This window comes from Ovis aries, chromosome 8 (assembly GCF_016772045.2).
Source record: "Ovis aries strain OAR_USU_Benz2616 breed Rambouillet chromosome 8, ARS-UI_Ramb_v3.0, whole genome shotgun sequence".
NCBI lineage: Eukaryota > Metazoa > Chordata > Mammalia > Artiodactyla > Bovidae > Ovis > Ovis aries.
Window position 1 is genome coordinate 26,362,758 of NC_056061.1, and position 15,257 is coordinate 26,378,014.

At 36.5% G+C, this 15,257-nt stretch overlaps 1 protein-coding gene across 9 annotated transcripts in view; it reads left to right on the top strand.

Annotated features, from left to right (window-relative positions):
• The window catches only part of REV3L (REV3 like, DNA directed polymerase zeta catalytic subunit), a 174,684-nt gene that overhangs the window by 115,772 nt on the left and 43,655 nt on the right, over positions 1-15,257 (top strand). For all 9 annotated transcript variants that reach the window (XM_027972360.3, XM_027972362.3, XM_027972361.3 and 6 more), the window contains exons 17-20: positions 272-464; positions 2,291-2,402; positions 8,538-8,653; positions 12,955-13,073. In XM_027972360.3, the coding sequence (XP_027828161.2) occupies positions 272-464; positions 2,291-2,402; positions 8,538-8,653; positions 12,955-13,073 (540 nt within the window). The remainder of the gene's footprint in view (positions 1-271; positions 465-2,290; positions 2,403-8,537; positions 8,654-12,954; positions 13,074-15,257) is intronic.

The following is a 15,257-nucleotide window of genomic DNA, read 5'->3' on the forward strand; positions in this document are numbered from 1 at the left end:
ATTCTTTCTCAAATAGAAATGGAGAAAATTGAGAGGCACTGCATGTACTCTAGAGAGAGAGTTTTTAAAAGAAAAACATGAATTGATTTAATCTGATCTTAGAACTAAAAACCTAGTTTTAATTTGTGGAATGTTGAGTTGTGAATGTGTCCTGTATAGCCATTTTTCTGTAATTTTACACGTGTATTTTCTCAGAGCCTTAGTGAAACATACTACTTTCAACTTGTTTCAGAAAAATGCTTAAAACCATGGTATTTATTTCCTTTTATAGATACAAAATCTTACCCTAATCAGTGTGGAATTACATGCTCGAACTAGACGAGACTTAGAACCAGATCCTGAATTTGACCCAATCTGTGCTCTGTTCTACTGCATCTCATCTGACACTCCACTGCCGGATACAGACAAAACAGAACTCACAGGTGTAATAGTGATTGATAAAGACAAGACGGTGTCTAGTCAAGGTACTGGTCATTTTTATTAATTTATACCTGCATTCCCTAGGAAGTACATAGGCTTCCTTGGTGTCTCAGACAGTGAAGAATCTGCCTACCGTGCAGGAGGTCTGGGTTTGATCCCTGGATCAGGAAGATCCCCTGGAGAAGGAAATGCCTAGGCACTCCAGCATTCTTGCTTGGAGAATGCCATGGACCGAGGAGCCTGGCAGACTACAGTCCAAGGGGTCCCAAAAAGTTGGATACGACTGAGGGACTAACTCTTTCACCAGAGGAAGAACCTTGTATTGGGGCAGTTTCTTTGCTCAGGGTCTAAACCAAATAAGCATAGAGAACTCCTCTCTACCTTATGGTTAGGAACTCCCTCAAATAGTACTATTTTTTGATTATGCATCTGTGAGTTTCCTACGATGCACATTTTATAATCTGTTACTGTATCAGATTAAAATAACTGATTCCCTGGTGTTAAACAGAACTTTCAATACTAGGATACATTCACCTTGGCTTTGATGTATATTGTTTTAGCTATTGCTGTATTCAGTTTGCCACTGTTATATTAGGATGCATGCACCTATGTTCATGAAGAATTCTGGGATTTAATTTTCATTTCTTATATTGTGCTCATAAAACTTTGGTAATAAAGTTTTGCTAGCTTTAAAAAAAGAACTTTTCTCTCAATGTTTGCTGCGGTGGGAATAGGAGGTATTGTATATAATTTTGTCTTAGATTCATTATTCTTGAATTATTGTTAGAAGTCAGAAGCAGTACAATATAAAGAGCTTAATAAAACTTCCAATTAGCATATCTAATTTGATCTAAAGATTATATGAAATACTAATTGTTACTGTTGAATTCAAATGATTGTGTATCTGTAGGTTGGGTAGACAGTCTTCCTTGTATATACATGCTGGTATTTTGCTGCTAATACAGAATTTTTCTTTGCTTTAAGAAGTTAAGTTATTGACTTTTCTGGTGGTCCAGTGATTAATAAGACTCCACCCTTCCAGTGCAGGGTGTACAGGTTTGATCCTGGTCAAGGAACTAAGATCCCACATGCCATGCAGTGTGGCCAAAAAAAAATTTTTTTTTTTTAATTTAAAAGTTACTACTGTAAGTTAATGGTTTGCAAACTATATAAGGTATATTCCAATTTTGTTGATATTTCTTCATAAATACATATACTTTAAGTTCAGAGGTTCTTCATATAGGATACCACATAAGGCATTTTATAAAATACCAAGTGTTCTTTGGCAGTTTAAAATAGTAGTATCTGAATTCAGTCAATTGAGGAGGAAGGTTTAACAAAACAAAACTGTTCAGGAATTTGCAGTTTAATCAGTGGTATGCTTGAGCTGGCTTGTACCAGCTCATGAGCCAGTTGCTAAATTTTCATCAATTTTTTGAAGTAGTTGATGTCACATTGGTAGTCTTAGAAATAAGCAAGCAGTATAAATCAGGGCTCCCCGCCCCTCACCATGGAATGGTGCTTGTAGACATTCTCCAGCATACCACTAATTAAAATATTCTCTACTAAGCAAAGTTCTTCCTATAAAAAGAAATAAAGTAATAAAATTTATTTTTAGGTGACATGTTGTTATCTAGGGAATTTTGTGAATATAGACTTTTCAGGAAAATAGCTGAAAATACATAAAATTTGAATTTTTAGTTGCATATTGTACTAGAAAACATCTAAGAAAAATTTCAGGAAGCAATTATATGTTTACTCTGGGGAAGCTGTCTTATTTTAAGATATTCTAGTTGTATAATTTTACTCAAAAGTCAGATAATATTACTTAACACAATTATATATAATAAACATTTTGTTTATTTCTTAGATATCAGATATCAGACCCCATTACTTATTAGATCTGGAATCACAGGACTACAAGTTACCTATGCTGCTGATGAGAAGGCACTTTTTCAAGAAACTGCAAATATAATAAAGAGGTACTGTTTTTATTTTCTGATTTTTCCAGCTTTTTTTCCAGTCCTTTTGTGCTATTGCTGAGTAATGTAGGTGAAGGTAAACAAAGAGAAAGTGAGTCCTTTCCTGTGGCCCTTTAAAGAAAAGTTATTCTGGAAAGGATTTTGCGCTCATCTCTAATCACCATCATCATTTCCATCCGGTTAGGGATAAAAAAAAGAATATTCTATTCTCAGGACTGAGGGGCCAGTGAAAGACAAATACTAGCTTAGCTTCTAGCTTTTTCCAGTTAGATTTTAGCGTTTTTCTGTGGTGATGAAATAATAACTATAAAGTTAAATTGTATCATTGATTAAATAGGATTCTACCCTAGGAACCACCATTTCAATACCTTTTTACTTTTTTTTTTTTTTAAGAAAATGTTTTCTGAGTTCTAAACAAATCCGTATTTCCAAAATTTTGGATTATAATCTGTTCATAAATCTAGGACTATCTGTTACATACCCTTTTGTGTACATAATTTCTTAAAAATCTCTTTTGACCATTTGATGTTGGCTTTGATGCTTGATAGTAGACTCTTGTCAAAATTTATGAAAACGATGTTTTACCAAAGCTATATTAATTTTAAAATAAAACAAGTGGATCTCTTGCATCTTCTCAAGAGTATAACTCTTAGTAGCCATGTGTTTCACTTTTCTAGAAACGTAAAACTTCTGCCTGTTGCTAGGTTTAGGTTTTTAAATGCCTAAAAGCAGGCTGGAAAATAACTCTTCGGATTCTGATGTATGGATAAAAGCTGTCCTTGAGCATGTTGTTACACTCAACCCTTTCTGTTTTGCTTTGGAGAACTTTTTCCTATAAAAGTGAGATGATATATTGTATTAAAGATCGTGATGATATTTTACTGACTCAACATCTGATTTATCCCAAATGGGTTAACACAATCCATCTTGAAAATTAGAACCTAGAGGGGTAGGATGAGGTGGGAGGGAGCTTCAAAAGATATGGGCTGATTCAAAAGATACCTATGGCTGATTCATGTTGATGTATGGCAGAAACCAACACAAGATTGTAAACCAGTTATCCTTCAATTAAAAAGAATCTTTTAAGAAAGAAAATTAGAACACCAGAAAACATTTTCAAAGAAACAAAATTAGATGTCAGAGCATCAAAAAAAAATTTAAAAAATGATATGCTACTCCCCACCACTCTAGGGAGGGAAAAAGAGGAATGTATTTTTACTATTTATAGCACTGGTGACTGGATGGATTCCCATCCATTTGAGTCTTACCATTGTCAGTCCTGTCTTTTATCTTCTCACACAGCTTGTCAGGTGTGAGAAGATACTGAGAAGATGTCAGGTACTTTCAGAGCTCATGCTGCAAGCAGCTTAGCAAAAGGAACATGTAAGAGTTTTAGTCAAATACCACTTTATGGGCCAGTGCATATCCAGTAGTGTCCCTGGGCTTTGTAGGCTTGTGTTCTCCTTGTTAGGTATATTCCTAGCAATAGGATTACCTGCCAACATTGAGAATCTTGTCAGTTATTTGCAAGTGTAGTAACTTTCTTAAATGTCCATAACATGAATTATACTAGTTGTTAAAAAAAGTGCAGTAAAGAAAATAAAATTAACTTCTGTTTCTTACTCTACATCACATGGCAACTAGAAAGAGAAGAATAATTAAATATTAGCATTTCAGTTCTGTAATGTTGTTTATGTATTACTCCAAACAACTCCCTTAAAGGTTATTTCCTTCCTAAACCTCATTTGTTGAGTACCTACTTAACACAGGCTTTGCTAAGAGCATAGGCTTGGGAGTCAGCCATCTCTGTCTTTTTGTCTTTGTCTTGAACAAGTTGCTTATCTCTCTCAACTTTAATTTCCTCATCTGTAAAATGGGTAATAGGTATTAGAATTAAGTGCGATAAACCACATAAAACTCTTAGCCTGGTCAGTACTTAAATATTAACTCTGTAAAATACAGTGCTAGGTGCTGAATATAAAACTGAATTAAATACAGATGCTAGTCTCAAAGAGGTTTATCATCTTTATTTTTTCATTCTTAATACTTACTTCCTCAGGTGGCAAATATGTAAAGTCATGTAAAGTGCTATTAAACAAGTAAAACCAGATCCACTATATTCTTGTCGCAGACATTTGTTATCTTTCTCTATTTCCTTGAACTATTACTTACACATTTCCCTAGCCTCCCTAACTTAAACAGTTTGAGTCCTACCTTTTTCTTTTCCCTAGTCCATGCATTAGTTCCTCCTATCTATTTAACCTCAGAATTAGTTTTCAAGGTCATTCCTTCTCCTCTCCCAATGCTCACTGCCACTCCCCAAGTTAGAGCTCTTTCACCTCTCATCTGTACAGGTGTTAGTGTTATCTACAATATAAGTTGTGAAGCAACTTTTTTCTGCCTAAGCAAATAAAATCCTTTTCATATTTCTGGTGCTTCCATTTTCTCCACAATTTTGTTCTTCACTACTAATTGCATTTACTCAACCTTGTTCTTTGTGTAACTTTCAGAAACCTGGTAGAGTGAGTAAAATTTATAAAAATTAAAGAACAAGTCAGTAAGGTTTTGTTACTGTCACCAAAATTTTCTCAGAAGAAATACGGAATCCTTGGAACTTTGAACTTGAAACAGATATCTTATCAGCTTTGAGAGTCTTGTAAGACCGAACAACCTTTGGGTCAAAACATAAATATACATGATAGATCTGAAAATGTTGAAATGACACAGGTTTTCTAAAAGAACCAAATCTTCAATAAATCTATTAAGAGAAGCATTAAGGGTAACTTTTTGTTTTTTTCAGCAGTCATCTCTGAGCAATAGTAGTTTACAAGAGACACTTGTTAATTGAGAAAAAATTTTCATAGCTATTAAAAAATAAGTATATTTAGTCAAATCTATTAACCATTTACCACAACAGAGCAAGTTGCTGATTGGAAAGATGATTCTTACAATAATAAGATGTTACATGAGTCAAAGAAATTCAGATGAAGAAATTGGAAGAACTGTGTAACAGTTATAACAGAAGAGCTCTGTAATAATTTGGCATCCTCTTCATGCTTAGAGATGTATATGATAGGTACTCCAGCAACCTTCCAAAGTCTTCTCTTAAGTTCAGAATGCTTGTCGTCGTCTAGTCGCCAAGTCGTGTCTGACTCTTTGCAACCCCATGGACTGCAGCATGCCAGCCTTCCCTGTCCTTGATTGTCTCCCAGAGTTTGCTCAGATTCATGTCCACTGAGTCTGTGATGCTATCTAACCATCTCATCCTCTGCCATCCCCTTCTCCTATTGCCTTCAGTCTTTCCCAGCATCAGGGTTTTTTCCAATGAGTCGGCTCTTCACGTCAAGTAGCCAAAGTATTGGAGCTTCAGCAACAGCCCTTACAGTGAATGTTTAGGGTTGATGTCCTTTAGGATTGACTGGTTTGATCTCCAATAGTATGAAAATGAAAGTTCAGAGTTAACTGTCACCAAATTGCAATGCCTGTTCTAAATGAGAAGTGTTAAAGCTATCAGCTGTGGGTTCTTTTGTGTGTGTATGGGAATCCTTCACATCTCCTATCCTTGATGATCTTTAGAGACGCTTGACACTTCTGCCCAAGTTTTTCAAGTTTAGACATTACGTGATTTTATAGGAAGATACACTCATCATACAGCTAGTTCATCTTTGCTCTGAGAAGAGATTGACGTTAATGGAAGAGTTGATGAAGTTGGTATCAACAAAAAGATGTGTTAAGATACTGGATATTACTTTAGAAGACTAATGAGCAGGAATGGTTTGGGGACTTTTTTTAAAGGTTCTAGGACCTTTCTGGACTTCCTTTTAAAGAATCAGTCTACACTTAACCTCTGATCTCTGAGCCTGAGTCTTAGCCACATTGTTGCATAATGCTTTGCTTTCTTTAGCTTCTCCACACTTATGTTGTAATCCCACTCTTTGTTCCAGAATTACCAGCCACATTGCACTTTCTACCAAGAAAACACTTTTATAGGTTGGGGAAAAGATCCATTTGGCTGTTGTATTAAATTAATAAGTTTTATTAAGTGGTTTTCTCAGAAATTTCTGTCCTTTTTATATAGAGGAAAGCGTATGTTATCTTTTTCTCCTAACAAGTTTGAAGGCTACTTTGTAAGTTGTAGTGTAATAATGGATCAAAAGCAGATCACCAGATATTGAAATTTACATTAGGGAATGTATTTTATAGGGCCATTAATGAATAGGAAAATGAAAAGAATATTATTGCAGAGGTTCAAACCTAGTTCAACGTCAGCCACTAAATCCTTCAGGATTAAAAATAAGGAGACATATTTGTGATACTCTTATTTTTGTTGTCAAAGTACAAACTAAGGTAATTAAATACCCTTTTAATGAAAATGGCTATGGAAGAATGACAGAATATTAGAAAATGGTTCTAAACATAGATCTGATCTGTCCATGATGCATTGAAGTACCATAGATCTGATCTGTGCCACAATTGCAGAGTAGCCAAATACTGCTTACATTAGTAGACTGAGATAGTCTTATACTACAGACGCTGGATGATACTTGAATGTTAAGTGATATAATCTGGGCAGGTTGGTCATTCCATAATTCAGAATGACTTTGAAGGCAGTTACGTGAAACCCAACTTCACAGATTTTTGTGATCTTTCACTCTGCTTGTTGGCTTTTATAAATACAACAGTCAGGGGCTTCCCTGATAGCTCAGCTGGTAAAGAATCTGCCTGCAATGCAGGAGACGCCAGTTTGATACTTGTGTTGGAAAGTTCCCCTGGAGAAGGGGTATGCTACCCACTCCAGTATTCTTGGGCTTCACTGGTGGCTCAAACAATAAAGAATCCGCCTGCAGTTCAGGAGACCTGGGTTCAGTCCCTGGGTTGGGAAGATCCCCTGGAGGATGGCATGGCAACCCACTCCAGTATTCTTGCCTGGAGAATCCCCATGGACAGAGGAGCCTAGCGGGCTGCAGTCCATGGGGTCTCGAAGAGTCAGACATGACTGACTGACTAAGCACAGCACAGCACAACAATCAAAGTAATTTAGAGCTTCTGATTTGATAGCACTGCAGTATTTTTTGCTCAGAAGTTTTTGTTCTCCACTTAAGACTGTAGTCAGTTCTTGTCTTGCCCACACAGTTTTCCTATGAAAGTAAATCTTCATGCTATTTTTTTGTGTTCTATAATCAAACTTTTTTTTGTGGTGGTCACTGTGAAATTCCTCAGAAGTACAAAGTGGCTCCTTCTGAGTTAGACGCAGATTGTCAGTTCAGTCTACCAGTACAACCGTGTGACCACAGCAAGCATGTTTTTTGCCTAGTTTTTGCTGTTTAGCTTCCCCACATTAGTCTCACCCCTATTAATATTTCATTCTTCCATTAAACTAGTCACCTTCCTCTTAAGTTTAGAGGCAAACTTGTAGTTGTCGAGGCCTTTCTTTATGTGAGGACAAAGTCTTTACTAAAATTGGATGGAAAAGGAAGAAGTTTCCATTTTTTCTCAGCGTTACAACTGTTTAAGGACAGTAGAGCATAGAGGGTAGAAAGTGACAACAGAAGGACCTGGGAGATCATTTTCACAATACACTATCCACACATGCCCTCATACTTCACCCCACCCCTACCCACAGTATATCTCAATTTTACCCTCATTCATACCCTCACTGGCAATGCTTGCCTCCCACCCCAAGTTTTAGCAGGGTGGCTCAGACGGTAAAGCGTTTGTCTACAATGTGGGAGACCCGGGTTCAATCCCTGGTTTGGGAAGATCCCCTGGAGAAGGAAATGGCAATCCACTCCAGGACTATTGCCTGGGAAATCTCATGGACAGAGGAGCCTGTCAGGCTACAGCCCATGGGGTCACAAAGAGTCGGACACGACTGAGAGACTTCACTTCACTTCACTTGCCAAGTCATATCAAGTAAACACCTAAGTAGAAACTACTTTTGTTTTACAAAAGTAGCTTCAAACTTAGAACTCTAAATGCCCCATTCCTTCCTATATAGAAATTCTATAGGTAAACACTATATCACCCTTTCCCACCTCAGAAATATAATAAAAAATAGATTTTTAATTTTGTAATTTGTTTAATGAAGAAGCAAGTCTTCTATTTAAAGGTTTAATTTTTTCATTTCTTCTTCAGGTATGACCCTGATATTCTTCTAGGATATGAGATTCAGATGCATTCCTGGGGTTACCTCTTACAGAGGGCTGCTGCACTAAGTGTCGACTTATGCCAGATGATCTCTCGGGTGCCAGGTAGGACACTGCGAATGTTTTTTTGTTCAGCTACAGAGCAAATTACGAATAAATAAAGACAAGATTATTGTTTTAGTCTAATTTGTGTAAGTTCTAAATATTGTAAATTTTGTAAGTAAAAATGTAAATTGTGTAAGAATTGTGTAAGTTCTAGATATTATCATAACTCCATTATATAAAAATTTGAAAATCAAGAAAAGTGAAAGAAAAATGCTGTAAACACTGCTATAGATACTGTTAGTATATCTGTTGTTTATTTTTCTTTCAGTCATTTTTCATATACATACATAGGTCTTTTTAGAACATTAGGTCTTTTGGGCTTCCCTACTGGCTCAGTGATAAAGAATCTGTGTGCCAGTGCAGGCAACATGGGTTCGATTCCTGGGTTAGGAAGATCCCCTGGAGAAGGAAATGGCAACTTGCTCCAATATTCTTTTCCTGGGAAATCCCATGGTCAGGGAAGCCTGGCAGGCTATAGGTCATGGGGTCACAAAAGAGTGGGACACAACTTAGTGACTGAAAAACAAACAACAAAAAAAATACAGGTCTTTATTTTTTTATGTAACTTTAATCATACATATATCCCATTTTTACCCAGCATGTTAACATAAGTATTTTTCTGCTTTATGAGATAGTCTTTATAATCACTATGAAGTACAAGACATTTCTTTGACTTGGAATACCATAATTTCATTTTATTTGTCTGTTTCTGTGTTTTATCTATTTGGTGAGGAAGGAGGAGATGGTAGAGAAACACTAACTGTTGTTGTTTTTGGGGTGGGGGGGTGTCAGGCTAAAAAATTACCCACTCCAGTGTTTTTGCCTGGAGAATCCCAGGGATGGCGGAGCCTGGTGGGCTGCTGTCTATGGGGTCACACAGAGTCAGACACAACTGAAGTGACTTAGCAGCAGTAGCAGTAGCAGGCTAAAAAATTACATGAATTTTGAAGTCTGTTCCTCAAAAGTGTTATTCTAATCGAAGAGGGAGACAATAATAACATTCATACCAAAATTAGTCTTTTTTAAGCATTTTTAAAATTATGTTTTCTTTATAGTTACCAAATTTTTAATAACTTTGTTTTAAAGGCCTCCCCCCACCCCGCCCCCCCACACACAAGTCTGAGTAGGACAAAGTAGCATATAGTTCGAGAGGCTTAAAGGTCAAATACAAAATTAGTAAAACCAATCAAGATAACCTCCTGAAAGGGGTTATGAAGTCAACAAAACATCCAAAGTGTTGATAAATAGAAAGAGAAGGGTTGAAGCTAGAAGATTCAAGGACAGCAAATATTTTGAGCTTTGTAAAATTTTAGGATAAAAATATAGCTGCTTTTAGCTTTTCGTGGAATTAACTTTTTGTAGCAAGGAATAGTGATACATTTCAGTTTTTACATCATTTCATTGGGGATAGGGTTCTGAACATAGACGATAGGCAGCATGAGTGTTCAGTGCACTTCAGTTCAGTTCAGTTCAGTCGCTCAGTCGTGTCCGACTCTTTGCGACCCCATGAATCACAGCATGCCAGACCCCTCTGTCCATCACCATCTCGGAGTTCACTCAGACTCACGTCCATCGAGTCCGTGATGCCATCCAGCCATGTCATCCTGGGTTGTCCCCTTCTCCTCCTGCCCCCAATCTCTCCCAGCATCAGAGTCTTTTTCCAGTGAGTCAGTTCTTCGCGTGAGGTGGCCAAACTACTGGAGTTTCAGCTTTAGCATCAGTCCTTCCAAAGAAATCCCAGGGCTGATCTCCTTCAGAATGGACTGGTTGGATCTCCTTGCAGTCCACGGGACCTTCAAGAGTCTTCTCCAACACCACAGTTCAAAAGCATCAATTCTTCGGCGCTCAGCCTTCTTCATAGTCCAACTCTCACATCCATACATGACCACAGGAAAAACCATAGCCTTGACTAGGCGGACCTTAGTCGGCAAAGTGATATCTCTGCTTTTGAATATGCTATCTAGGTTGGTCATAACTTTTCTTCCAAGGAGTAAGCGTCTTTTAATTTCATGGCTGCAGTCACCATCTGCAGTGATTTTGGAGCCCCCAAAAATAAAGTCTGACACTGTTTCTACTGTTTCCCCTTCTATTTCCCATGAAGTGATGGGACCAGATGCCATGATCTTCGTTTTCTGAATGTTGAGCTTTAAGCCAACTTTTTCACTCTCCTCTTTCACTTTCATCAAGAGGCTTTTTATTTTTAGCTCCTCTTCACTTTCTGCCATAAGGGTGGTGTCATCTGTATATCTGAGGTTATTGATATTTCTCCTGGCAATCTTGATTCCAGCTTGTGTTTCTTCCAGTCCAGCGTTTCTCATGATGTACTCTGCATATAAGTTAAATAAGCAGGGTGACAATATACAGCCTTGACGTACTCCTTTTCCTATTTGGAACCAGTCTGTTGTTCCATGTCCAGTTCTAACTGTTGGGTCCTGACCTGCGTACAGATTTCTCAAGAGGCAGTTCAGGTGGTCTGGTATTCCCATCTCTCTCAGAATTTTCCACAGTTTATTGTGATCTGCACAGTCAAAGGCTTTGGCATAGTCAATAGAGCAGAAATAGATGTTTTTCTGGAACTCTCTTGCTTTTTCCATGATCCAGCGGATGTTGGCAATCTGGTTCCTCTGCCTTTTCTAAAACCAGCTTGAACATCAGGGAGTTCACGGTTCACATATTGCTGAAGCCTGGCTTGGAGAATTTTGAGCATTACTTTACTAGCATGTGAGATGAGTGCAATGGTGCGGTAGTTGGAGCATTCTTTGGCATTGCCTTTTTTGGAATTGGAATGAAAACTGACCTACTAGTTTATTAATTTGTAACAAGGTATATGATTTCAGAATAATGAATGAAACCTCCTATCCTTTTAGAACATTGCTGAAACCATTTATGAGGTGGCATGAAACTGTAGAAAGGCCATGATTTAAGGAAGCATAGTAAAGAGCACTAGTGGTAAAGAGTTCATTCTGCAGAAAGACTACCTGGGTTCAAGCCCTGGCCAACAGGATTTGGATGTCCAACAGGATAGGTTACAGTTTGTTCGTCTGTAAAATGGGGATGTAATGGAACTTATCTCATAAGGTGATTGTAAAATACTGAGAACAGTGCCTGAGGACGTAATAAACATTATGTAGGTGTTAAATTGAAACCTTTTTTTAAATTGATTTATAATATAGTGTTAGTTTCACTATAGAGCACAGGAAATTATACCCATTATCTTGTAATAAACTATAATGGAATATAATCTGCAAACATACTAAATCACTATGCTATACACTTGAAAAAATCTTTTAGGAATTATGTCTCTAAAATAAAGAAGAGTGGTAGGTGTGTCTACATGGTCTTTATAATCAACTAACCCAGGTTTAAAATACTAGTTTTTGTTACTACATGACCTGGGGCAAGATAAACCATTTCTGAGTAGAAAGTATAATTTTTATTTTGCACTATAGTACAAACATAATAAAGTAGCTGTATTAAAATAATGTTAGTTCTTGCACTCAGCAGACATTCAAATACCGTTGTTGTTGTTCAGTTGCTAAGTCGTGTCTGACTCTTTGCAACCCCATGGACTTGCAGCACTCCAGGCTTCCTTGTCCTTCACTATCTCCTGGAGTTTGCTCAAATTCATGTCCATTGAGTCGATGAATATACTTATTATTCCAGAGCCTCTAATCAACAACATTCATTTATACCCAGTGTTATATACTAGAAACACATTTTGATTTCTATTCTAGATATAATCATCACTTAGAAACTAAACTCAGAAGTCTATATGCTATAAGAGGTACTCTTCAACTAGTTCTCTATATATAGTTAATAGAATTTCATCCTCAATATGAACATCATTAATTAATGTCAACAAATTTTCAGAGAATTGTTTAGGTTAAAAATTCTACCATTTTTTTGCAAGAGATGACAAGTTTCATAATAAATGTTTTTCATCCAAACACCAAAGAATAATGTGATATTAGCTATTCATAAAAATAGCACCAGTAATTATAATTTTTAAAGAGAAAAGGATTTATTTTAAAAACACATGTGTGTGTATATATATATGTTTTATTGTTAAAAATATATACAGTTTTCAGATACATTTATTTTGCAAAATTCTTTTATAACTTAAAGAGGACAGAAAAACCTATCAAAATAATGACTATTCTCTTAACTCTAATACAAAGTAGACTGTGAATTACATTTAATCCTTATACTTCATCTTCATTTTTATAATTCTCATTTTCTTATGGTTCGCTTGGAAATTTGATTTCTGTGAGTCCTGATGCAGTCTGTATTCATTTCTACAGATGACAAAACTGAGAATAGATTTGCAGCCGAAAGAGATGAGTATGGATCAGATACAATGAGTGAGATAAATATTGTTGGCCGAATTACACTAAATCTTTGGAGAATCATGAGAAATGAGGTAAGGTACTTTATTTGAAATTTGGTTTGGAAGTAAGAGATTAGATCAATGTAATGATTTAATCATTATAGAACATCAGTATAGCTTCTTATGTAGTGTATGCTTCTTTGTGAATTACTTTTTTTATACTTAAGAGTTTCAAAAACAATGACTACTTTCTAAAATGCAAAGCTATAAAAGTACTTAACTTCATTATTGATGATTTTTTCCCTGTTTCTGTCTAAGCGCAAATAGCATTGGCTATGTAAGTCTATAGCTGTCATAAAATGTTATCTTGTGTCTATGGAATGTTGTATAATTTCATCACTTTTTGCTCTGAAATCATTTTTACACAAGGTCAGATAAATTCAACTTGGCCTTTTTAATTTATTACAGTAAGAAAAATTTAGTGTAGACATGGGAAAGAACTTTTTGAAATTAGGATATTTAAAACCCAGGTGAAATAGAAAGGGACTTCCCTCATGGCTCAGTGGTAAAGAATCCACTTTCCAGTGCAAGAGACATGGGTTTGATCTCTGGGTCAGGGAAATCCCCTGGAGAAGGAAATAGCAACCCACTTAGTATTCTTTCCTGGAAATCCCATGGGCAGAGGAGCCTATCTGGCTGGTCCATGGGGTCACAAAAGAGTGGGACACAACTTAGCAACTCAGCAAGAAATAGTGGAAAGACAGTACTTGGAAATAGTTAATGGCACATTCCAGTTGAGTTTTTGGAGACCCAGATAAGGAGTTTGGTGATATGAAACTATCTTACTAATATGCAATCACTCACCAAAAATGTAAGAAAAAAGATATCTGCAATAAATGGGTCTATTCTCAAATTTTGGACTTACAATATCAGATAAAATGTTTATATTTTAGAGAGGATTCTATTCTTCAACTACTTCCTTTTGAAACTACATTCTATTTCTATTGTACACTTATTATTTGTTGTGATCTTTTTTGGCTCTTCTAGGTTTATATAAAAATTTGAATTTCCAGGCACGTTCTCTGCAATTCTTTTGGGACCTATCACACAGTAATTCTTCCAGATAAGGAAATACACTCTTTATATAAAATTTAGGTATTCTTGCTTTTAAAAATAATTTTATTCATTCACTCATTTATGGCTGTGCTGGGTCTTCTTTGCTGCTCGAGCTTTTCCCTAGTTGCTGTGAGTGTGGGCTACTCTCTAGTTGAGGTGGGAGGGCTTCTCATTACGGTCACTCGTTGCAGAGCACGGACTGTAGGGCACAAAGCCTTCAGTAGTTGTAGTATGTGGGCTCAGTAGTTGCGGTTCCCAGGCTCTTAAGCACAAGCTCAGTAGTTGTGGCACATAGGCTTAGTTGCTCTGTAGCATGTGGGATCTTCCTGGACCAGGGATGGAACTTGTGTCTCCTGCATTAGCAGGCAGATTTTTTTTTTTACCATTGAGCCAGCAGGAAAGCCTTACGATTTTTATTCTCTCTCTGCACCATAGACCTGAAGTTATGCTCACATTTTATCTAATTTGAAAATGTACCTACTTGAGGATAATTTTATCCTGTTGTTTCTTCTTAAAATATTGTCAGCACAGTAATGCCCCAGTGATTTAAAAAACACAGTTGACCCTCAAACAACATAGCTTTGAACTAAACAGGTCCACTTACTGGTGAATTTTTTTTCTCCAGTAAACACATACTACAGTATTATACAGTCTGCAGATTGGTTGAATCTGCAATGCAGATATGCAGACATGAAGAGCTAACTGTAAAGTTATACACAGGTTTTTCAACTGAATGAGGGTCAGTGTCCCTAACCCCTGTATTGTTCAAGGGTCAACTGCAACTCCTGGTGACGCAGCACAGGATATGAAAGGTAGAGAGATTATGATGTATTTGTTTCATATATTCTATTACGTATTTCAGACTTCAGTCTCTGATATTGCCTGGAATGAACACATAAGTATATAAACACAAAATTAAATCATCAATTCTTAGTTTTAGGCGTCTTTTCATTCCTGAAGATCCAAAAGGCACCTCTAACAATTATCAATTATTAGCTTAAAAAAAATCACAGTTTATTATTTTTCTTTTTTAAATCACAGTTTAAAGAGTAAGTATTTTTTCAAAGTTCAGGGCTTTCTTTAGTCCTTACAGAAAATTCAAGGTCAAGGGCTTTCTCTAACTCTAGGCTGAATATATAACATCTCTGCTCTTATTTTTGT